This window comes from Rhipicephalus microplus, chromosome X, assembly GCF_043290135.1.
Source record: "Rhipicephalus microplus isolate Deutch F79 chromosome X, USDA_Rmic, whole genome shotgun sequence".
Taxonomy (NCBI): domain Eukaryota; kingdom Metazoa; phylum Arthropoda; class Arachnida; order Ixodida; family Ixodidae; genus Rhipicephalus; species Rhipicephalus microplus.
This window is the reverse complement of record NC_134710.1, coordinates 251,325,531-251,349,489: the sequence shown is the minus strand read 5'-3', so window position 1 is coordinate 251,349,489 and position 23,959 is coordinate 251,325,531. Positions and strand designations below refer to the sequence as shown.

Here is a 23,959-nt window from a genome sequence, read left to right as displayed (position 1 = left end):
CTTGTAAAGTGAATGTACTTCGTTTTTATGACATTAATTTTCATATGCCATTGATAGCACCAGCGGGTGATTTGATTAATGTCAGACTGCAGCGCACTCACATAAATATGGTTAATAATTTGTCTGTAAATTACACAATTGTCAGCAAGAAGTCTGATTAGTGATGACAACTGGTTACTTATATCATCGACGTAAATGATTTTTATTTACTAATGGAAACAAGGTATTATTAAGAAAAGCAGACTGATAACAATCAGACAAGAAATTACCAATTCATTTAGAGATATTAGGGTTGATGTTCCGGGCGCTCAGTCTCATATTTAAAAGGTTATAGGGGACCTTGTCGAAGGCATTGGCGAAGTCTATAAATAGAACATCAATGTCTGCCTTATTGTGTATGGCTTCGTGAATATTGAATATTGTGAACTTCGCGTTGTAGAGGCCTGTTCTTTAAAACCTCTTGCTTTCCTGCATTGAACAGTTCTTTGTGTACCTTGTGAAAGCCTGGTTCTACAGCCAGCATTCCTGACTGGCACCTCTGTGATGCTACACACTGCATGCTTTGCCTGCCCACTATTGCACGCAATGCACAAACGCACATGCGACATGTGTTCGCATTGTTTTAAGGTGTAACGAGAGTTTCTAAATGATTCAGGTGTTTTTTTTTTTGCAACTTTGGTTTCCAAGGTGTACCAACATTGCAATAAAACTTAAACATGCACCTACACTTGTAGTGCATAGCAATCAAACTTCTGGATTTCTAAAAAACTAAACAAACAAGGCCTTCCTGCAAACGACTTAACATTTGACTCTTGAAGCATTTGTCTATCCTGGTAAAAGAGAGTGGGAAGCCGCTTAGCGAAAAGAAAGAGAGGGAGATTTTTTAGGATGTTTACTACCGTAGCAGTGATGGGCAATGTTTAAGCTTTTAGTTACCTTTATACATTGCTCTGCCAAACGCTCCTGTTCAGCGGGAGCGTCACAAGGTGGCGTTATAGTTGGTCGCCACCTAAAATTAAATATAACCTCCTCCATCGTGGATCTACTGTGCCTTTTTTGCGTACATCTGCACTGCAGAGCAAGTATTTCACAAAAAAAAATAAATGTGAATTTGGTGATTTCAGGGCGAGACCATTGGTGCGTCTGAGCTGTGAAAAAAAAAATACATGTGATGTTTTCCACTTGATGCTGCCGGAACAGTGGCACTCGATAGACACTCTGAACAGTGCCGTAGGCAGCAATGTTTTTCGGAAACGCGAGGGGGGGGGGGGGAGGCGGTGGGGTGCTCTACTTTAATATGAAGAGGAGGCCAGGCAGGCAGGTGTGGCAGAGCGTCACTTTGTGCTCTATGTGCCACGGCAAAATTATTTCAGTGGGAGGGGGGGGGGAGGCACGGGCCTGATGTGCCCCTCATTCTAAACTTCAATGTTTCATTTGATAAAAGACATGCAAACATAAAGCTGCGCGAAAATTTTTTCCTGCAATAGCATACCAGGTTAAAAGCCACTGCGAAATAATCATATGGTGGCGTTTAATTAACACCCACTGCCTCTCCCCCACCGACTCCGAGCGTCCGCTTTTACTACATAATTCGAAAGCGGGGTGCAACCACAAACTTCTACTGCTTAGAATGATGACTTGACTCTGGGGTACGAGCGGATAACAGTACAAAAGACCTTCTTCCGGACGAAACAAACGCAACAAAATTCGAATTGTGGCTGCCGGTGCAGTGGTCTCTTGCCTCCTGTCTCAATAAACGACTTTATGGCGCATTTTTTATTGCTTCTTCTAAACATTTACGTCATCAAAAGGAGCGGCTGCAATTAGACGTGAATTTTACGCATGCACATCGGTACATTTTACGTTTTATTCTTTGGCTGTCGCCGACTATTGTTTCTCAGCTGAACTCAGAGATAACGCGGCTAGAATACATTGCGCGTGGCATTTCGAGTTATGGTGGAGATCAAGAGAAGCTTCGGTAGCCTCTATCAGACGTTAATCAACAGCCAATCGACGTTTTATTGGCATTATCGCTTAGCCTGTGACGCAAACGGTAGCAATGTACTGTCCACCAACCATGGTCACTAGCCAGAATAGTTGAATAAAGGAAATATAGCGTGCTTCGTTACTACAAGAAAAGACCATACGAAAACCCTGAAAATCCTACACGCCCGTATCCCCGACGTGCGCCTTCAATGCACTGACGTTCTATGCAGACGCTTTCTAAAAGTGGCCATCTGATTTTCATCAATGCAGGAAGCAGACCGAGGGCAATGTGCAACCTGGAGCAAGTGCCATTGAACGCATTCACGGATACAGGTGAACTTCATTGACTATACACCAGTTCCCGCATCTATTGATTCCGTGTTTACTGTGCGGCGCGCTTGAAGACGTACTGCCACATTCATCTTCTTAAGCATTGGGGGAAAAACGAACACAAAATGCATAATAAGCCACGTAAGCGTTTTCCCGGATACACTCCTCGAAGAGCCCGACGAGGCAATAAGAAGGAAATCCACCGCTAAAAATGAGGATATGTAGTGCAGGTGCCTTCTCAGCCAGCAACTAACCTAATTATTTTTCTATCAAATTTTATTCATTATATACCCTTTCCACGGCAAACGGTATCCAGCCAGCCTGAGCACTAACTCACGTCGCTGTCCGTACGTCCATGTATTCTTTATTTCCTTCTTTCCGCCTGTGCTGCTGTGCGGTACGGAAGGTGTATGCCTTCTCGCAAACCTGGGACCATGAGACACACCGGAACAGTCCACTGATCTGGGCGCAAACAACGTTTTACACTCCTCCCTCGGCGCATGCCTGCTTTTCACGGCGCTTCTTGCATATTGTTGATGGTTATTACAGTATTTTATTCGTAATGGATGTGTGTCCGCGAGCGTGAGTGCGTGCATGTGTGTGTGTGCATGCATGTGTGTGTGCGTGCGTGTGTGTGTTCGTGCAATGCGAGAGATTACATCGTTCATCTTCTCGAATTTATCATGCGTAAGTCAACTTCGTTGATAACATCAGACGTCTCGCTGTCTGTAATACAGTCTTAAACACATAACAAGTGGGCTGAAGAGTGCATATGGGCAATGATGCATCACGCTCGGATTCAAAACTTGAAGGGCGACTGTAATGAAAATGCTATACTTCTGTTTTTTTTTTTTTTTACATGTACATCGCGTGAATGCTTGCGCCTGTATTGATCAGCAACAGTTCATTGGAGAACCACTGGCGCTTCGTAAAACAGAGTTTTCTCGGTGAAAAAGTGCGGAAAACCCCCGTACAGCCACGTTGTCTTACAAAAACTGAAATTTCGGCGAGTTTTTAGGTGTTGAACAAGGAGCACAATGAAAGCATCTACGCACGTACTTGTGTGGTTGTTTTATTGCACTGAAGCACTCACGCTGTCCTAATGGCTGTTTATTCAGTTCGTAGCGTAACGCTTACAAAAAAAAAAACACATTGCCAACCTTTGAACCATGCGCTGAAGCCTGTGGCTGCTTCTCACATTGCTATCGAAATTACTGCTACTTTATGCATTTGACTTAGAATGCTCAGTGTAAGCGAGAATTCAATAGAAATCGAAGTTCACCGGTGTGCGTTCATCTCCGAAGTTTTCTTCACGTTGACACTGTGGCACATACTGTTGAGCAGGCTATGTCTTGCAATTCAGCATGTTTATTGCTAAATAGAATTTTCAGTGGCACGGTAAACATTGACGAGGAACTGAATGACGAGCTCGTCAATGAAATATACAGTGCGTTTGTTACCGTAGCGCGTCATTTTGCCTTGCTAGCTTGTGTAAATTTAGCGTGCATCAATTCTCACAGTAGGTGGGATATACACAATACTTGCTGTCACATGACGTAGCCATAGGCTACATTAAACTACACGACACGTGGCTATAGATAACATGTGCAGGGATACAATTTAGAAGTCGTGCATCAGGTTGGGCAATTGTGTAGGAAGAAAATTACGTGCACAACGAATGAAGTGTCTAAAGAAAGATACTTCATCGAACAAAAACTGTACGTGTTTCAACTAAATTTACGTAGTCATTCTCCGCAAAGTAACCATCATACGAAAGCACCATAGAAATGTCAAAGTTTACCAAGAACACATTATAACCACAAATCATGGCGGTACAGAGCAGGAAACAAGCTGCTGTTAAAAGTCAGGTGTGTGAAATCACAGATAAATGTGACATCAGAAATTCGGCTCACGAGTCAAGAAAGTCGGAACACTTTCGTACTGAATTGTTCAGCTGGTGAAATACAAGGGAATATCTCCTGTGTTGAAATTCGTGATTGGAATGCAGTCGCTGGGTAAATTTGAAGAACTGAAAATTATGTCTCCCGAAACGCCCCTAGAAAGCGCGAGCAATCTACGCTTTAGGCTGTGTCCTTCACTGCGTTAGCGGTTTCCGATTGTGATTTAAAGAACTAACTGAGTATCTAGGGGCTGAGTAAGGCGGATGAGCGAACTTTAAGGTGCCCGCAGATAGGCACTCTACACTGTCCTTAAGTTCTAAAACACTTTGATCCGAACACGAATGGGTGGTACCGACGCAGTAGGGAGACCTGTGGTATTATCCGCAAAGTGTGGGCTGGAGCTAGAACTTGCCAGCTGCCCCCTTCTTCTACCCCGTCCAGGTATGCATGAGAGACTGCACGCCCACCTCAACTGCTTCTCGCTGAAATCTCAACTGACTCTGGTGAGACGGGCGAAAGTCGGGGCGTATGGTGGTGCCACGGACTATATAGGGACACACCGACCATGTAGCAGTGCCATGCTTTGGCCCTCAAACTGTCGTCTTATTTATTCACAAATGATGTACCTATATATATATATATATATATATATATATATATATATATATATATATATATATATATATATATATATATATATGTATATATATATATATATATATATATATATATATATATATATGTGTGTGTGTGTGTGTGTGTGTGTGTGTGTTTGTGTGAAATTAGATGCGCTTTCACGTAACATCTGTTTATTGTGCCGAAGTTTCGACGGGAACCCCGTCTTTTTCAAGGCATTATGCCTTGAAAAAGACGGGGTTCCCGTCGAAACGTCGGCAGAATAAACAGTTGTTATGTGAAAGCGCACCTGCTTTCATATTTATAACCTTGCGGCAACCGAAGTTATTCTTGTTTATATATATATATATATATATATATATATATAGTGTTCAGACAACAGAAAAACAAAAATACATTTATTCTGAATTCAGATTTTAGTACATGCGGTTAACAACACAAAAACTAAAGATAATTAACCTGCACAAATGTTGTTCCGAGTCAGGAGTTCCCGGCGTTCAACTAGTCAGCGCCTGTTCTCACTTACAGATTGTATCTTGCAAACGTTCCCCTTCCTTAGTTAGGCTACTCATATAGCTGTTCTGACGGAATCAGCGACTGCCCTCGCCTCAGTCTTCACTAGCTTATATCGACTTCCATCTGCAATCTAGAAATTTTGATCGTACACAAAACGTGGGAAGCCGGGGAACGAGCGAAGACTTTCTTATACCTTTCCTTGGCGTTAGTTCGTCAACCATCTCAAGCGTGCTGGTTATGCAGTAAAGTTATTTTAAGTGTTCTTGAGATTCCACGTTCGGTTAGTAGATGGGTTGCCTCTGTTGCGAATTTACGTCTTTCCAAGAATATATATATTGTACTGTGACGAAGGCAGGCCCTCCGGTCGAAACGTTAGTAAAAACCGAGTTTCGTACGTTTGTCTTCTTTTTTTTCGACGGCATTTTCTACCGAAACCATTGAACTTATTACTCGCATATATATATATATATATATATATATATATATATATATATATATATATATATATATATGCAGGCTTTCACATCTATGCAGCCGAAATTTCTGGCGCATGCATGCAGCTGGCGCAAGCCTCATGAAGCAGATAAAAGGCCTTGGCAGTCAGAGTCTGGATGAAAGCCACAAAGTGACACTTATGCCATATTACACACGCTGTCACATCAGCCAAATAAGACAGCTCAGTGATTTGGGCTCAAAGTAATGTTTTTTTTTTGCAACTAATAAGCTAAGTAGGCTATCTTCGATGGTCGGCAACGGGCTTGATAACGTTGTGACACGAGGTTGCGCCAATAACTACGCAGTTAGGTTGGTGGCTTGTGGAATGAACGTCGTATATTTCATACTTCTGTCCTGTGGACATACGTGTCTACGTTGGCCAGACAGGCCGAGGAGTGAGGACACGCCTAAGGAGCCACCCAGTCTGCCTTGCAGGGAAGATCACAAACACACTTGGTGATGCACTGTGCCGAGTTCCGGTGCTCAGACATCAATCTTCTGCGACACGTGAACTTGTGGAAGCTTTCCATATTAATACTAGGTCGTTCATCTTCATCAGCCATGCATAATTGGCCATATCTGTCAAAGAAGTCACACTACTCGAGGAGAGGAGATCGTTCGAGGGGAAGAGCATGCTAATGTATATTCTGTGTTTCGCTTCGACTGACCGTGAGCATGTGCACCTACTAGGCGACGATTGATTTTAGGTACATACTTTCTTTTGGTGAAATATTAATTGTGGTTGTTCGTAAGCGCTTCTGTTGTGCCTTTTATTATTTCTGCCATCATAGTTTTTTTATATGTTAGTACGAGCCACTACCAAGTAGCTGACCTTTCCGTTTCGTTTAAACTTACTGTTACGTCAGGCTATCTATGGGCAACAATGCGTTGCTTGGCGGACTAATGAAAACCGAAGATATGTGGGGTATTGTTTTACCAGCAGAACTGTTTAAGCTCCGGAAGTATAATGTGTCACTAAATTTGAAATCTATGATCATGATGAACCGGTACATTCTGTTTTTTTTTTCGTAGCGTGGTAGGCATTTCAGAGATGTTCCAGAGTGCGGCAGGTGTTCTATACTCTATTTCGCCACTTTGGTTTGGCACTATGAAAGCTACGGGGTTCTAATATAAGCTGTTCCTATATAAGTACAAAACATACCTTTTTATTTCTTGTAAGCTTTAGATAGCATGTTCCACCATTCATTTATTGCTGTCATGGCACCGGGCGAGTTCGGGTCGAAGCAAGTGATCACGTCTACATGGGTGCTGTAATGTTTTTTTCACCATGCACCGCACCACATTAGGATGGCCGACGTGCACCGCAGCTTGTGACCACTGTGACAACAAAGAAACCACTGGGCATATCTTTGGTGACTGCCTGCGGTATGGTGCACAGAGACTATGCCTTTGCAACCATCTCAACAAATTACATGCAAACCTCTGTCGGAGGAAATAATTTTACATCATTGTCAGGATGCAACGTCACAAAACAAGGCCCTGCAAGCTCCACTGCGCTTTTTTTGATCAACAGAACTTTCTGAACGACTGTAGCCAGAACGCACTTACTGTGTTTCTGTGTTTGTGTTTCCTTCTGCGTGAACATGTGTTCTTTTTCTCCTTTTTCTCGCTCTCTGTGTACAACCTCTCTTTTGCTCATATTTTCCCACCCCCAGCAAACCGTATGCCAATATCTGGTTAACCTCCTGGCCTTCTTTTTCTCTTTTTCTCGCCACCACCATTACTGGCATTTAATAAAGATAGTTATATGACGTACACGTGAATCGCAATTGGTGTATCACGTATTATTGTGACATGGCACCGACCAAAGAAACGCAGTTGTCGTAACCTTGCCACTTGTAATGCAATTACAAACATGATCATGTTTTGCTGCGCAAGCAAGTGGCTTGCATGCACCTCGTAGCGCCCACTCTGCTGCAACCAATGCTTGTGAGATCGAGTGCAAGGGAGGCACGTGTCGCGAAACCTTCAGTGACGTACATGCTGCACAAAGAGGCTTGATGGGTACACACCACCAAGCTAATCTGTCTTCTCATTCCTAGTTTTTTCACCACATTATTATCCGATCACATATGTATCGGTCGTCTCTATAAAATTCTCAGCTGATAATTTGCGCTGCATCGTGACTCATATTTCTTGTGTTAGTATTCTTTTTCGCTCTTACCCCTCCACAATTAATTAGCAACTCGCCCAAGTGTCTGTCTTTTTTTAGGAATTAAGTATCGCTATATATTGCTAAATGTACAAAAACAGGGGTGCTATCAGATTTTTTCCCCTAGAGGTATCGTAAATGGTCGCAAATCCTCAAGTGCATGAAAAAAATCTAGGCATGCATGGTGAGTTTAAATACATTTTTTTTCTACAATTGGATGGGCAATATTTGCAATTGTCGCTGGATCCTAATTACCGAACAACTGCCGCTGTGTAATGAAAGAAAACTACACGTGCGCAAGTGCTCACGACCATGGTGCGTGCTACAAACTTTCGCTGTTCAGACATCTCGGAGAAAATCGTGGAACACTCAGTTTCAACAAACCCTCGATCGACAGAGTGTCCAGAATCACTGTTCTTGAGAAAGAACGCCATTTAACAGAGAAATGGTTATTTCGAACGGCTGACTTATTGCCGGTGAAGAAGGCCTTCCACGCTTGCCTGTCTCACGCATATTTTTTTTTGTTGCTTTCGTTTTACACGTTAAACGAAAAAAAATTATGGCGCAAGAATTTCGAAGTGGTTACACGTTGTCTCTCGAATAGGCAGGTAAAACTTTATTTAACCGAGAGATTCGGGCTCACACATCGCAGGATCCCCGCATGGCCCCCCTGCGCTAAGCGTTCATGAGTTCATGTACTTCCATGACGTGGGCGGCCAAGCTCAACGTTCTCATTATCTCCCCCTCAATCCGGCCGCCGATACAGGGCCACCACCACCTAAAGTTGTTTTGTGCATAACCACCAATAATACAAAGCGCTACGTAAATTCTGCGAAGCACAGGCGTGGAATGCAAAGTTATATGTCTTAATTTAAATCTACATCGACATGAAAAAGGAAGGTACGAAGTAAATGACTACTGCAGATACACTTATGGCCAAACATGTATTTTCTCGTGTGTTTTAATGCCCTTTCCAACCTCGCGCATTGACGATGTGCAGAAAAAATTCCACTAGGTCATGAACTGTAAGCCGAAAAAGAAAACCACGTTTGCTATCTAGCGTTGAAACAAAAAAAAAACAACATTTTGATACTGTCATGCGAGCACCTTCGTCTACACTCAACTTCTCAGCCATCCTTCAGCGGCCGCCTCACTTAATGAGACAGCGGCGCATTGGATTTCAACGAGCTGAAGCTACTTCTACGCCAGTGCTGCTCATGCGGTGCGTTGCGCAAGCGAGCGGCAAGCTTCGTTTCCTTGCCCCCTTCTTCTGAATATTCAATGTAAGATATAGGATGCTTCGCTAAGCCTATTATTAGCTCGCTTCCACCAATTTCGCGGGCTCCTTCCTTTTTAGCAATCGTTCAATGGCCACACGCGCTGCGTTAGCATCCAGATTAGTACAGGCGAAAATGTCACTGAGCTGTTCGTGCGTCACAGACCCGTGGGGTGACAAAAGTACTGAAGTATACAGAGAAAGTTGGAAACAGATGGATGAAAGTTGTGCGAGGAAAATGAGGGGGGAGTTAGATAAAAGGAGCCTCGATTGGCTGCCGCGACTGGCTTTTATCCACGACTGTGACGCATTTAGCACGGCCTGCAGCGCCTGCGGTCTAATCACGTCTGGCCCTGTCGCCATGCATAACTTTGGCGATTCTGAATCAATTACTCGCATGCGGATCGCGCCTTTTATTGCAACCCTCGCTGGCTATGCGGGCTTCATTCCCGAGCGCACCTCGGAAATTTGATTACCGGAACGCGCTTTCATTGTTCTGATTTCTGGTCGATGCATCAATTCTTGCCGTTGCGAACGGGCACCGTTACCAGCGAACCTCTGCAAACAAGAAAATTGGGTATATCACACAACTTAGCCCCAAGCTAACCAGGTTGGTCGTCAATCTTTTCGTTCTCTATACGTATATACGGTATATCCGGGTAAACTTGATCACACTAAAAGCCCGTGCTTCAGGCATAGCAAAAGTGAGTGAATGCGTGCTGAGCCACTAATGGCCGCACCACCGATTTCTTTTTATTTTAAAATAGACCTATGGTATTTGAAGTAAACGTATTTTACACTGGTGTGGGGCTGGACAAGGAGAAAATTGAAACTCGTATGCACGCTTATATTCGCGGGTTTCAACGCATTGACGGTCGCTCACAATCTTATAAAGTGGCCGTCAAACACAGCATCTGTTGTCAACACCGCACAGCATACGTTTCAGTTCAACCAATTAGTAGCCCTAAGTGTTCAGCCCAAGGGTGGAACACTAAGCATGATACCTTTCCCTCGTTACCCACCCAAAAACTCTGCGTCATCACAGTACAACATCAAGCATTAAATGACATAACAGCCGCCTCTCCAATGTAGTCTTCCCAATCAAGGGACTAATATCCTCTTGATTGAAATATTTAATGGGAAGCGGCCTTTCGTGAATAGCCGGGACGCCTCTTGCGAATCTGAGAGTATGGTGATGTACGTCTGGCCGTCGTTGCACTCTCGACTTTTAATCGCCAATGCAATGGTGAAACTCTCGGCCTTGGTGATCGATGTAGTGTACAGTGATGCGCTGGACGCCATGCTTCTCGTGTCGCTGCTTACCATTGTGACGACGCAGCGCTTCCAGTTATACCTGGAAGCGTAAACGTATAGCACGTTCTCATTGCCTCTGACTAATTTTCTGATCCATTTTACACGCTCCTCTCACCTTTCGTGATGCCACTCCTTGAGTCATGTTCATGGGAATAGGGGCGATCGAAATATGCCGTCGTACTGGGTCTGGTACGTCTACCAGCTCCTCGTCTAAGTTTTGGGGTTTTGGTGGTATGCCCGCCCTCATCAGTATCTCTCTTCCCGGCTTCGTCAGGCTGAGGCGGTTCCGCAGTGAGAGCAATGTTGCTGCTTTCAGTTCAGCGTACGTGTTATGCAGGCCGATCTCAAGAAGCCTGTGTGTCGGAGTGCTTATCAGTAAACCTAATGCTGCCTTTTAAGCCCCTCTGATGATGGAATATACTTGCTCTTGCTTGCTCTTGTTCAACGTGTGGAAAGGCAAGCTGTATGTTAATTTGCTCATTAAGAACGCCTGCACTAAACGGACAGTATCACTTTCTTTCATGCCCTTTTTGTGGAAGGTGATCCTCTGAATCACCCTAGCCACGTATTTAGTTGCCGATTTAAGGAGACCGATAGTGTGATTTGCCCTACCATTGCTTCGAAGCAAGAAACCCAGGATGTGGGCGCCGGTGACTTCTTTAATTTTCTGCTTTTCAATTTTGATTTCTATTCTAGCATTACTTTTGTAGCGTTTGCTGTGTATTCTGATCACCTCCGATTTTTCGGGTGCGCAGGTGAGACCACTGGTTCTGGCAAAGTTTTCTACAGCCAGTGCCGCCTCTTTCAGAGTCTGCTCTTTGCTGGCCAGGGACCCCCGTGTGGCCCCTAGAGTAATGTAGTCCGCGTAGAGGGTATAACCTAGCTGTGGTACACATTCCAAGACCCCAGCGAGTCGGTGCATGGCGATATTAAACAACAGAAGAGATATTATGGCTCCTTGAGGCGTTTCCTTGTTTGTTATTCGGAATGGCTCAGACCTAACGCTTGAGATACCAATTATCGCCTCCCGATCAGTGAGAAAATCCTTTATATTATTATATATCTTTTCCCTGCAACCAATTACATTTAGCTCTGAGAGTATAGCTTCATGAGAGATATTGTCAGAAGCTCCCTTAAAGTCTAGAGACAGCTGCAAATGCTCTCCACCTTTGGCAATGCCTTTGAGGACCTCTTCTTGTATAAAGATGAAAGCGTCCTGTGTTGAAAGATCACTGCGGAAGGCCAGCATGGTGGCGGGAAACAACCCCCTGCCCTCTATGAAATTCTGAAGTCTGGTGTGACCGACCCCTTGAAAAAGCTTCCCCATACATGACGTAAGTGATATAGGTCTGAGCGCCTGCAGGGAGGGCTTTTTTCTGGGTTTCGGAATGGTTATAATTTTGGTGGTTTTCTATTTTGCAGGGACCTTCCTTTTGAGCTGATAGGCTTCATTTAATTGTTTTGTCAGGCCTTCGATGGCTTTGTCGCTAAGGTTTCTTATCATTGCATTCATAATTTGGTCTTCACCGGGGGCTGCGTTCGTCTTGGCTGCCTAGGCTGCCGCAAAGACCCCCTCCTTTGTTATCGGCTCGTCTAGTTTCTTATTTCTAGCTCCGCTGTAACTAATGTGATTAGCCGAATTACTTGGTGAACTATCGCCAATATATCTCTCCTTGAGGGCCTTCACGAGGTCCTCATTCATGCCCGGAAAGGTTTTTGCAGTTTTCTGCAGTGTTTTGCTTGTTGTGGATTTGGACTTGTCTGGATCAAAAATATATCTTAGAATGGACCAAGGTTTCGCGGTGCTCAGTGTGCTATGAAGCGAACTGCAGAACTTGACCCATCTCTCGGTAGCCAATTTGCTTGCATAGTCGTTTGCTTCTTCTGCAAGAGCAGCGATCCTACGCAGCAGTGTCTTATTCAGGCGTTGGCGTTTCCAACGCTTTAGTAGGCTGCGCCTGTTCTCCCATAGGTGTAGCAGGTGGCTGTATACTGCTGGCGTCTCTACGGTTCTGGCTATTTTTGTAGTGATTGCGTGTACCTACTGTATGTACTCCGACCATGCCTCTATTGAGTCCGGTACGAAGTGTGGTGGAGGATCTCGTTTCCTGAACTCAGTCCAATCTGTAATCGCCACGTCGCCTATCAATCTGCGCAGTTTCGGAGTCGATATAGAGACGCTTATAATGTAATGGTCGCTTCCTGAATTTTCCTCCAGGTTTGTCCGGAATGCGTCTTTGAAGTTAAAGGCGAAAGTGAGGTCCGGGTACCTGTCTCTACATACGCTGTTACCCACTCTCAAGGACGTGATCGGGAGAGTTATTAAACTCAGGCCGAGTCTAGAAGCATTATGTTCGAGACGCGTTTTCTTCGGTGAGTTTTTTGGGTAACCCATGTGGCGCTGGGAGCATTAAAATCATCCAATATCAATAGGCGGTCTTTGTTGCCTGCGATTTTAACCATTTCAGCAAGGAGCTCATTGAAGTTTTCGCCTGTGTCTTTTGGAGGACTGTATAGGTTCACTATTATAGTTTTTGCTTTGCCTCTCTTTTGGGGAAATAAACTGATAATTTGGTGATTGATCTGTAGCGTTTCCATGTACTCATCTGTTGCCGCAATCATCTTGCTCACCAGTGTCTCTACGCGGGGATAATTTGGGATTCAAAAAACATAATAACCCTGAAGCTTCATTATTCTGGCACCGATTTCTTGGAAGCATATAATGTCGGGTTTAATTGTTGCCATATTGATACAACTCTGGAGTGCTGCGGCACGTTTGGGAAAAGCGCGGCAATTCTACTGCCAGATCGTTAATTGTTCCACACTTCCCTGGTTATTTTTGGCCATGATGTATGGGTGCTTCAACGTCGTCGAGATTCCCCTTATATTGTTTGCTATTTCTAGGGGAGGTCGAGCGAGAGCGCTTGTTTATTGCCCTTCGCAAGCTGCTCACAGCGTCGTTCACGTACTGTCTTTGAGATTTGAATTCCTCGCCGACGAAAGATTTTATCTCAATCATGAAATTCACTCGCAGTTTATTAACGTTAGCTATACCTTCCCTGTTTTTGTCTAACTGCGCCTGTATTTGCTGCGTTATTTGGTCGTGGTTATTTACTGTCGTGCTTGGGGTAGGAGTAGTTGTACCTGCGTACACCACCCCTTCCTCAACTTCAGCTGACGCCGCGCTGCCCCCCGAAAAAGTGGGTTTTATTTACTGTTGATATGTCGTTTTCCGACTACATCCTCCAGCTATTCCTGTCGAGTTTTGTGGTCGTAGTTTAGCCTCTAGCTGTCTCTCTATTGAAGATATTGCTGCCTGTGAGTTTTTTCGCTCTTCGGTCATTTTTTAGCTGTTTGATCTCTTGAAACAATCTCTTATTTTCTTCCAATATTTTCTTATATTGTAGATTTTCACTTATAGGAGCATTGGAAGGCACTGCCCCCGCAAAGCTCACCTGATTTATGTTTGTCCGGCCGGCGGCTAGGGCGTCTTGTGATTTTTGGCAGAAACCCATCTCCTCCGGAGGTCGGTGGTGCTTTTGTTGGTTCTTAAAGCTGGATTTCCCAGGTGCCGTGTTAGTGTGATGTTGACTGTCACTCCTTGAACGAGATCTCGATCGCGACCTTGACTGGGATTACAATCAGGACCGTGAACTTGACCTTGACTGGCACTGTTCCTGCCGGTCCGAGCTGAACCATCGAGGCATGCCCAGCCTTAGTGGAGGGGATTTTTCGGACGACTTGGCATCGCCACTACATTCAGGTTCGCCTACCCAGCCTTTTGGCTGATCTGTCCTCAATTTCTTGAGAGGAGTGATGTTCTTAAGTTTTTTCTTGCACAGACTATCTCCTGTGGGTTGTTCACCATCACAGATGACGCACTTGGGGATGCAGTCGTGTCCTTGCATTGGTTCTCTTGCCCCGCACCTGAGGCATACATTGACATTTGGAGTTGGACAGACGTCTGTACGGTGTCCGGTCAGGAGACATATCTTGCGCACCTGTACTGTTCGCTTGTATGGGTAGCATATTAACTCGGCACCCATTATGTAAACATGGCACCCATTATGTATAGCACATTACCCGTGAATGTGATAATTGACGTTTTAGAGGAGTACAACATTCTTGCTCTCTCAATATTCATCTCTTGAGTCCGAACACGTAGGTTCTCCACTAGTTCATCTTGCGAAGTCCCGGCCAGTATTCCCCATAAGACGCCTTCAGGGTCGGCCACCTATGCATTGAAAGCGTAGATTGGTCCTATGATCTTCAGTTGACAGATACCTCACAGCCTACTCACTACCTTCATGCTTGGCGTAGATAGGATTACAATGACCCTGGGTGAACACGCCACAGAAAGTCATTGCCATTGAAACTTCATTGGCAGGCATCTGTCACAGCCCTGGAGAGTTCCAGTCCCAATATGTTTTTAAATCAAAGACCCTTTTATGCAGCCTCAGAACAATCTTGATGTCCTCTTTCGCTAGAGCAAGTGGGCCGCGTCGCTTTCTCCGTAGGAAACCCTGCGTTAATTCACGTTTTTGTTTTTCGGCGGGAGGATTGCTTTCCAATCTCTCGTTGGCTTTCACAGCCTTCTACATCTGGAATTTCTGCTTTTTAACTGTTTTTTTTCTTTTGCCTGCGCGATAAAACTGTATGCCAGGCATCCTCAGTCCATCCACGGCGTTCCGAACAAGTCTCGTCGCCTGTCTCGTTTCCGAGAGTCGCGTCAACAAACGCCGGTTCGTCATCCTTTGCCTGCCGAGACGAGACGCCACTCGCGTCCATGTCAGTGGCAAGGGGTTCCGGTGCCCGAGAAGGGCCAGGATAAGCTTCGTCAACTTTCATAAGGCGAGAAAAGGCGATCGGCCCCGGCCAAGCAATGCTTGGCAAAATAAAGGAAAAGTGACCGCCGCTCCTGCCAAGTTAATCGGAGCGCTTAGGCTGGCGCAGCTTTCCCGCCGGCATTTTGTCGTGTCAAAAAACAGGTCAAGAAAGTGAGGTAAACATCGCTCACCTTCAATCATTGTCCCGTGGCAGCAAAGCAAGTTCCCAAAGTTCACTGCTTGCTAGTCCGTGCTCCCGCAAACGCACAACACCATCGTGTTTCGCACATTGGAGTGCCTTCCAAGACGCGCGACGCCGGCCGTGGTGGTTAAGTTGAGCGTCTCCAAAAGGTCATCCAATCTGCCTGCGATGGTTTCTTCTCGTGAAGTTGATTCTGGCACAAGCTTTGGGTACCCGTGGAATCAGCAGAACCTCACAAAGTAGACTATAAAATTGTTAGATGAGTTTGCGTAAAGTTGCTCTTAGAAAAGCTTCGAGAAAGCTGAGCGCACTGGGAGCTTGCCTTCACAGCTTGGCGCCTCCTGGCGGTCCCCGAGCATAGCAGAATTCCTGCCGTATCGCACGTAGCATCCATTAGGGAGAAAGCCGTAGGGGCCTCATGAAACGCTGAAACAGCTTGATGCTCCACACTGAAGAATCATGCGCTGTCGTTATAAATGGAGGCATCACGATGCATTGATAATGAACACGTCACATGGAAATGAACCCCGAAGGCTCTCCGGAGAGCGTGCTGAATATGGTCAACATAATTTAAAAATTCAGGGCTTTCACGTTGGAAATCAGTGACATGGTTCTGAAGCGCGTCGTATAGAGTGGTTTCTGATTATTCTTGCTCCCCTGGTGTTCTTTTACATGCACCTGGGCCTGATGACACATGCGTCCGTCTTCCTTTATAATGTGGCCATCATGGCCGGCAAGAGACTCGGTGCCTTCATGCTTAGCTCCACAAAACTCTAACAGCTAAGCTATAAAAAACGGGTGTATTTCACCTGCTTACAACTCAGTGTAGTTTGTCTACATAGAACGTCTGTATACACCGCACTACCTCAAACTTTGTGGCGTTCCAACAGCCTCATTAGCTGCCTTAACGTAGATTGACCAAAGCTTTGCAGGCTAGAGACGGTTGGGGTAACTTAGGATCCTACGTAATGTCCGCGCTCACGTTAGCACAGAGACGTCAGTTTTATCATCGCGAAGTACAAGATTCGGTGTGATGATGATGTACTTGCGCAAAGCTTGACTATACTTTTCGGAGTCTTAGTTGTACGTAAGTAATGTTTATTATGCTGAGAAGCGGACACTGTAACTACGTTTAGCTTTGTCTTGGTATGATGCTTGTATTGAACTTTTGTTTGCCAAACCTTTTGATGCGCTGACATCGCTCTATAGTAGAATGCTTGACTGTTATGCAGAATTCTTGGGTTCAATTATGGCCTGAGTCATTGATCGATTATGGCCCAAGCCGGTTGTCTTCGCATATGACCGAACCCCCCTCTTTTCTATAAGAAGTAGTTGATGGTATTTAGGCCCTCTTGTAATGCTGTATAAATGAATAGAACATTAGTTCCAGATGTCCAAATGCACACATCTTCATACTGGGAGAATCGAAATGAGTTGGCAGCCTCCTTGCTTAATCAGTCATGGCGCAGTTGATTAGAAAAGGGATCAGGCCACTTTCCTGCGTCAATCCCGACTTGACATCGTGTTCTGCCTCTTTCTTTCACCTGCCTGGACAAATATATGTAGGTGCATTTGTTAAAGTCCACTTTCTATAACATAACTGAGGCTGAAGGCAGAGTAAGAAGGAAACTGTTGAGGTATTTATTTATATATGCTTAGTTTATTGAAAATGGTTCTATGGGTTGTTAAGTAATAAAAATTTTATTAATAAAACTACTCTCATTATACTTGCAAACAAATAAACAAATCTGGAGATATAGAGATGAAGTAGCATGATTACTTAAAGATATGAATAAACAGAATTGGAGCAGCAGATGGGAGGAAAGAGACTGCTTACACTCCCGCTGGCGCACGCGTTGCGTCAGGAAACAATGTGTACAAGGTGGCGTGGTGTAACTGTAGTATATCACAGTAACGCCACGTCACACTTGCTCTCAGAATCCATGAGCTATCAGCGCAAGTTCCCACTTGCACTCGACCTTCACCTCGGTAATAACCAGGATGAAAATTACTGCATAAAAATTGCTGACGCTTCAGAGGCTAAAAGTTGGTGAATTTTTCTCCGTGCACTTTAACCACCTTCAAACATTGTGGCGACTTTAACGTGCTAGCACCGCGCAGTTGAGGCCACACTCACACGTTTGACGCCAGTGCACCCCCCGAACTTCAACCGACACCCCAAAAGTGTCGAAAACTGGGAAAGCAAATATGGGCCTTCAAAACCAGTCTTCTGCTGGTTTTCATTTTCAAAGCATCCCACTGGGCGTCTTGGCGCCCGGCACTGCGGCTTCAAGAATATGACTATTCTGCCTCCTACAAATGAGGTTGATTGCACCACGACGCTCACCGTTTGTCCCGATATTATTCGATTCTCCTGAGGCTTTGTATGCAGTGCCAGCATGTCTACTTTTACTCTCCACTTAAAGCGCTCCTAAACCACAACGAGCTCAAATGCAGGTAGGTAGTTCATTTCTCGCCTTTACTACAATTCCTATACAAGCGTGGTCTTCTCGCCAATTATATTGTAATAAAACACGTGGGATGTTAGCACTAAGCGTTCAGCTAGCTATGATTTCGTGCTTTCTAATGTCACGTTGCTATCTTTGCTTGCGCAACCACAAAAGCATGAAACAAAGTGAAATCAATTTATCGCTCACGATATCCGCATCAGACAATGCCAAAAGGCATGTAACTGCATGGAAAATCAGAGCAGGAGGCAATTCACAACAGATATCTTTTAGACTGACCAACTGAGACCCTCTTTCATTCTAAGGTTAAGTGAGCAAAGTGCTGGAGCCATGAATTGTGCTCCAAAGACAAGAAAGGCAAGGAGTGATTAACGCACTTGTTTGTTTTTTTTTTGTATTTTGAGAGGCTGTTTCGTGGCCCTTTAAAGCCGCATTTATGATGGACAGCACCGAGATGCAGTCTTATGCCAGTTTATTCAGAAGCTGCATTCCGCAAACCCAACCCGCCCACTCGCTTGTTCGTGTTAATCGACGGCACCTCAAGCACCACAACACTGACATAATCCGTCGTTGGGCCTTCTCATACGTTCGAATGCTATCGGCAAGTCATACATAGGAACTCTATTACCACTCACCTTGTCACTCAAACGTGCGACAAGTCTACCCTGCCGTCGATTTTATTGATCTGGTTTTCATCGGTTTGTCCGCTGTTATGCAGACGCATGCGATGCGTGTCAATGCCGAAAAAAAAAAGAACATTAAAGTATATTTTCTGCGGGATCCTCCAACCACTCGACTTTTACTTTGAAAAGTACTTCCGGGTTGGTTTTGACCTCTTGGCGTTTTTCGCAGCCTGCGCTTCAAGGTGGAAGTAGATTGCCATGCGAACAGACCATGATCATACGGGTAATTTCGCTGGCTCTATCAACCAGCTGTGCCACGGTAACTGTCAATTTTCTGCTACACGACTATTATGGTGCATTTTGTCAGCTTCTGACATCTTACACACTCACATTTGTTTCTTTCTATATTTTATGTTCCCGGCTCATTGCACGCGTGGATGCTGCCTTGCGCAAACCACGCTATAATGTGCCTGGTAACATTCGAGATCATTTTAGGATCATCTGTTATAGTTTGAGCGCGAACAGCTCACGTTATTCTCGAACGAACGCGGCCACCAGTCACCACGCCAGAAAGTTCAATGCCGCACGCATGAATGCCGACCCGCCTTGCCGCGTATCAGATTTTCAACGACCCACGTTCTGTTCGCTGTCCTCCGTCTACAGCGTGTCTTGCTTTTAGAGAGACGTTTCGTTTTCGTGGCACAGGTTTGTCCAAATAAAAAGTTTATTTTTGAAAACACTGACTGCTGCCTTCGTCAAACGTCATCTCTCCTCGACAATACCGTTCTCGCTACTTTTACTCCTTAGTTATTTCGCTCCTACTTTCTCTCCCGAGTTGATGACCTGTCTCGTTCTTGAGCAACAAAGCAGAACCTCATTATGGCTTCCCACCCACAAATGCATGGCTTGACCGGAGAGTGACCAAAATGTATTGTACACATATATACCTACGTTTCTTATGACGATCAAATTTTGCACGCTGCGTTAGCCTTTGTTACAAATGTGTGCCGTTCTACCCGCCACGATAGACTTCTATTGTTACCACTGTGATGTTTAGGACGGTTCGAGCGCTTCCACTACTGTGCAGCAGCGCAGGATATAGACAGAGAGACGTGTTGAAACGCTTATATACAAAAGAAAGAATATGAAAAGTCGGTGATGTGGGCGCCGTCGGGACGACCACCATGGCACATGAGAAAGAAGAGTCCCGTGGTCTCACGACTGTCGAGCAGCGGTGGCGTTGTCTAGGAGATGCCTGAACCAGTGTGACCTCGGACCTCGTTTCCAAGCTCTTGATCACCGCCCGGGCGTAGCGGTTCCACGTGCGGGTTCTGGCTAGCACAGCACCGTCTGTGCTGTGCTGAAATGCTGCTCGCCACAGCTGCGGTGCGGCAGCTCAGTCACCGGCGTTCCCCGGCTTGGCCAGGGCACCGCCAGGTACCTTCGGGTGCACAGCTCATGAGCTCGCGGCCCACGTCCGAACGTGGCGCGTCGCTCGGTACGGCTCGGCACCACTCAGCGATCCTCGATTCAGCCAGCAACTCCCCTAGCACCTGGATCTTCGGCCACTCTGGACATCGCACGGCTCCGTGGTCCTCCGTGCACACTCACGCGTCTCGCCCGGCAGAACATCTCGCTCGTCCGAGCTCAGAATTGCAAGCCTTACCCGAACACTGCGAGCGCGCCTCGTGCCACCGTGCTCTTCGTTTTTGTCTCTCAGTGTTCGGCGGTCCGCGTCGACGTTTTTGCGGTATTTAGACGAGACGATTGAGTGAGAACTACTTTATAATGGTCCAGTGCAGATGCTGGGGTGGCCACGCGTCACTCGGCTACTTCCACGTGGGGACTCTAGCCTGACGGCCGTGTCGCGGGTACACTGGACAGCCAGGATTTGGTCCTGAAGTTCTGGGCTGTACAGAAGCGCGTCTCACTGGGGTTTGCTATAAGTCGGTCCAAGCGACCCGCACTCCCAGAGCATGTGTGCTAATGTAACGGTCTGGCCGCAAGCGGCGCAGGCAGAATCAGGAAATTTGTGAGGATAAATTGCGTTTAGGTATGCTAACGACGTGTACGAATGGGTTTGAAGTAAGCGCAAAGAGACGGCCTGGGCTCTATTGAGTTTTGAATGTGGCATTGGGAATGCCCGCCTCGCCATGTAGTAATGCTTCGTAATCTCGTTGTGTGTAGTAAGTATGTCTTCATGTCCCACGTCGTCGGCACTGGAGCCGTCGCCCAGGTCGAGAGCAGCGCGGTCAGTGAGCGCGCGCACTGCTGAGTGGGCCGACTCGTTCGGGTTATGGGCAACGCCGTTTACGGAGCCAACATGCGCGGGGAGCCAATGTATGGTGTGAGGGACAATCGTATCACTGGTGGAGCTGCTCAAGATCCTGGCTGCCTGTGTTGATATGCGGCCCTTTTGAAAGGCTCTGACTGCGGCTTTCAAGTTGCTGTACACATCTTCGCACTGATCATTTAGCAGAGCGAGTACAATGGCCACTTGTTCGGCCACCTGGGGGTTCGTGGTGCGTACCGTGGCGCAGTTCGTAGTCGAGCCCATCTGGTCCACGACCACCGCTGCGAACTTTTTGCCGTCTCAATATGCTGCAGCATCAACGAAACTTGCATTTACGCCACCTTTTCCCAGTTGCTTCAGCAGACCCGTCGCCCTTGCCCGACGACGTCCCTCGTTGTGTACAGGGGAAGTGTGACGGGGTATTGGGGCAACAATGACGTTTTCCTGTATATGTTTTTATATACGCACGCTATTTGTTTCCAGCTCCATAGGGTTAAAACCTAGCTCTCAAAGTATGCGCCGACAAGCCGTCGTAGTGGACAAGCGAGCCAGCTGCGAGCGTTGCTGCGCTTTCGCTATCTCGGCAGCAGAGTTGTGCACACCGAGAGCGAGCAAGTTCTCGGTGTGTGTGCGTACAAGAAGCCCCAGTGTTTTCTTGTCGATCTTTCTGATAATCACGTCGAGCTCGTCCCACTCCAACCTAAGCCAGTTTTGCAAGGCAATGTAGGTAAAATGGCAGAGCATAAACGCATTGATAAGCCTTAACAAATTGTCTTCCTTAAGGCCTCTATGTCTCCCAGAGACTCTTTTGACGAGTCGAAAAGCGTTGTCAGTCTTGGCGACAATCTTCCGCAGAGCGGTGCCGTTGCCACCCTTCGCTTCAATAAACATGTCGAGGATCCGGATGGTGTCTACCCTCGGGGTTTCCTCCCCGTCACTCATGTAAATGTGTATATCGCTTTCTTCGACGGGTTTCCATCACTTAGGTGGGCCACCTCGTTCTTTTCTATAGAGCAGGAGCTCCGACTTGGCGGGTGAGAATCTGAGTCCCGTTTGGTGCAAGTACGATTCCACCTCGGCGACTGCTTCTTGAAGGGCATCTTGCACCCGGCCTATGCTGCCGCCAACGCACCAGATTGTGATGACGTCGGCGTAGATGGTATGCTTGATGCTCTCCACGCTAGCCAGTCTTTTCAACAGCCCGATCATGCTGAGATTGAACAGCACCGGAGAAATCACAGGCCCCTGGCGCGTGCCTCGTTGTCCGAGTGGTACGTCTTCAGAAAAGAAGTTCCCGATGCACAGCCTCGCTTTTCTTCCAGACAAGGACTTGATGTAGTTGTACAGCCTGGGCCCAAGCTCGAGTTTCACCACCGTCTCCAAGATGAATTCGTGCTTGATGATGTGAAAGGTTTTCTCTAGGTCTAGGCCAAGAAGAGCCTTTGTATCTCTAGAGTAACCATCAAGAACTTGGTGCTTAATAAGCAGCATGGCATCCTACGTTGAAAGGCCGGCACGAAACCCGATCATATTGTGCGTATAAATCTCATTTCCCTCCAGGTAGTCGTTAAGTCTGTTGAGAATCGCGTGCTCTGCCACCTTGCCCACGCACGACGTGAGGGAGATCGGGCAAATATTCTCAACGCTAGGAGACTTTCCTGGCTTGGGAATCAGTACGGTGTCAGCTAGCTTCCATTCCTCAGGAACCTTTCCCGTTTTCCATGTTTGATTGATGAAACCAGTTAGACGTTCTATGGATGCGTCGTCGAGGTTTCTGAGGGCTCTGTTCGTGATCCCGTCTGGCCCTGGTGCCGACTTACGATTGAGCATTTGTATCCCTCTCCTGATTTCAGCCTGTGAAAAGTCTTCGTCTAGTTCAGATAGAGGAGGGCCGCCATACTCTGGGAACACGCCGTCTTCGTCCTCTCGTTCAACCGGCAGGTACTTGGAAACTAATTGGGTAACGAGTTCATCAACCCCCTGTTCTTTGGTGGCTTCGTAAGGGCACGGGCTAAAGTGTGTCTCTGGTTGGCTCTGGTGGTGTGCTCGTCCAAGAGGTGCTTCAGAAGGTGCCAGGACTTGCCACGTGACATTTTACCCCCCCCCCTCACTTTAGAAAGTTGCTTCTCTTCAACAACTTTTCTAAGCATGATGATAGAGAATGTCCACAGCCTGAAAGGTGGAAAGTGTGTGCTTGTTAACAGTTTTTTTTCACACGCATTCACAGGTTGGTTCACATGCAGTTCACGGAGTTTACATCGAGTTCACAGTGTCCAGAAAGAAATAAATGCCTACATGTGCGTAACGCTTCAAGTTTACACTCGGCTCATGTAGTCAGCCCCAACGTTGTCACTTCTTTTGATATATTCCAAAATGAAGTCGTATTCCGTAAGTGTCAGACTCCAACGCAGAAATCGGATATTTTTCTGCTTGGCCGAGTTAATGTAGCGCAGCGGCTGGTGATTGCTCGGCAGTACAAACTGCTTGCCGAAGAAATAAGTGTGAAATTTTCGGACAATCCACACAAGCGCAAGCCCTTCTCGCTCTACGGTTGGGTACCGTGACAGTTGCACGGTCCATCGTGTCTGTCAAAGGTGGTCTCTCCTCGTACTTCTTAAGGAGGTTGATGTGAAACAAACTGGTTATGGTTCCTAGATCAACGACATAGTCGTTCTCGCTCCGCTTCTCTAGTACAGTGAAGGGGCCTTTAAAGTGAGAATCAGTTTGTTAGTGTCGGCAGGTAGTAGCTGTAATACATTGTCTCCGACGCAGAGCTGACGAGGCTTCGCTTTGCGATCGTAGTATTTCTTTTGTGTCAGCTTGGCTTTCTGCAGCTCTTCTTGCGCAATTTGCCACGTCTCATACAAACGATCGCGAAGCTCCATGACGTAGCCGTATGTATTCTTTGTTTGGGGATCTA

General features: G+C 46.2%; 1 protein-coding gene across 1 annotated transcript in view; it reads left to right on the top strand.

Annotated features, from left to right (window-relative positions):
* Positions 1–23,959, top strand: part of LOC119162276 (phosrestin-2-like) — an 838,310-nt gene that overhangs the window by 490,583 nt on the left and 323,768 nt on the right. Inside the window, exon 4 of the mRNA XM_075876569.1 lies at positions 2,257–2,319. Coding sequence (XP_075732684.1) covers positions 2,257–2,319 — 63 coding nt within the window. The remainder of the gene's footprint in view (positions 1–2,256; positions 2,320–23,959) is intronic.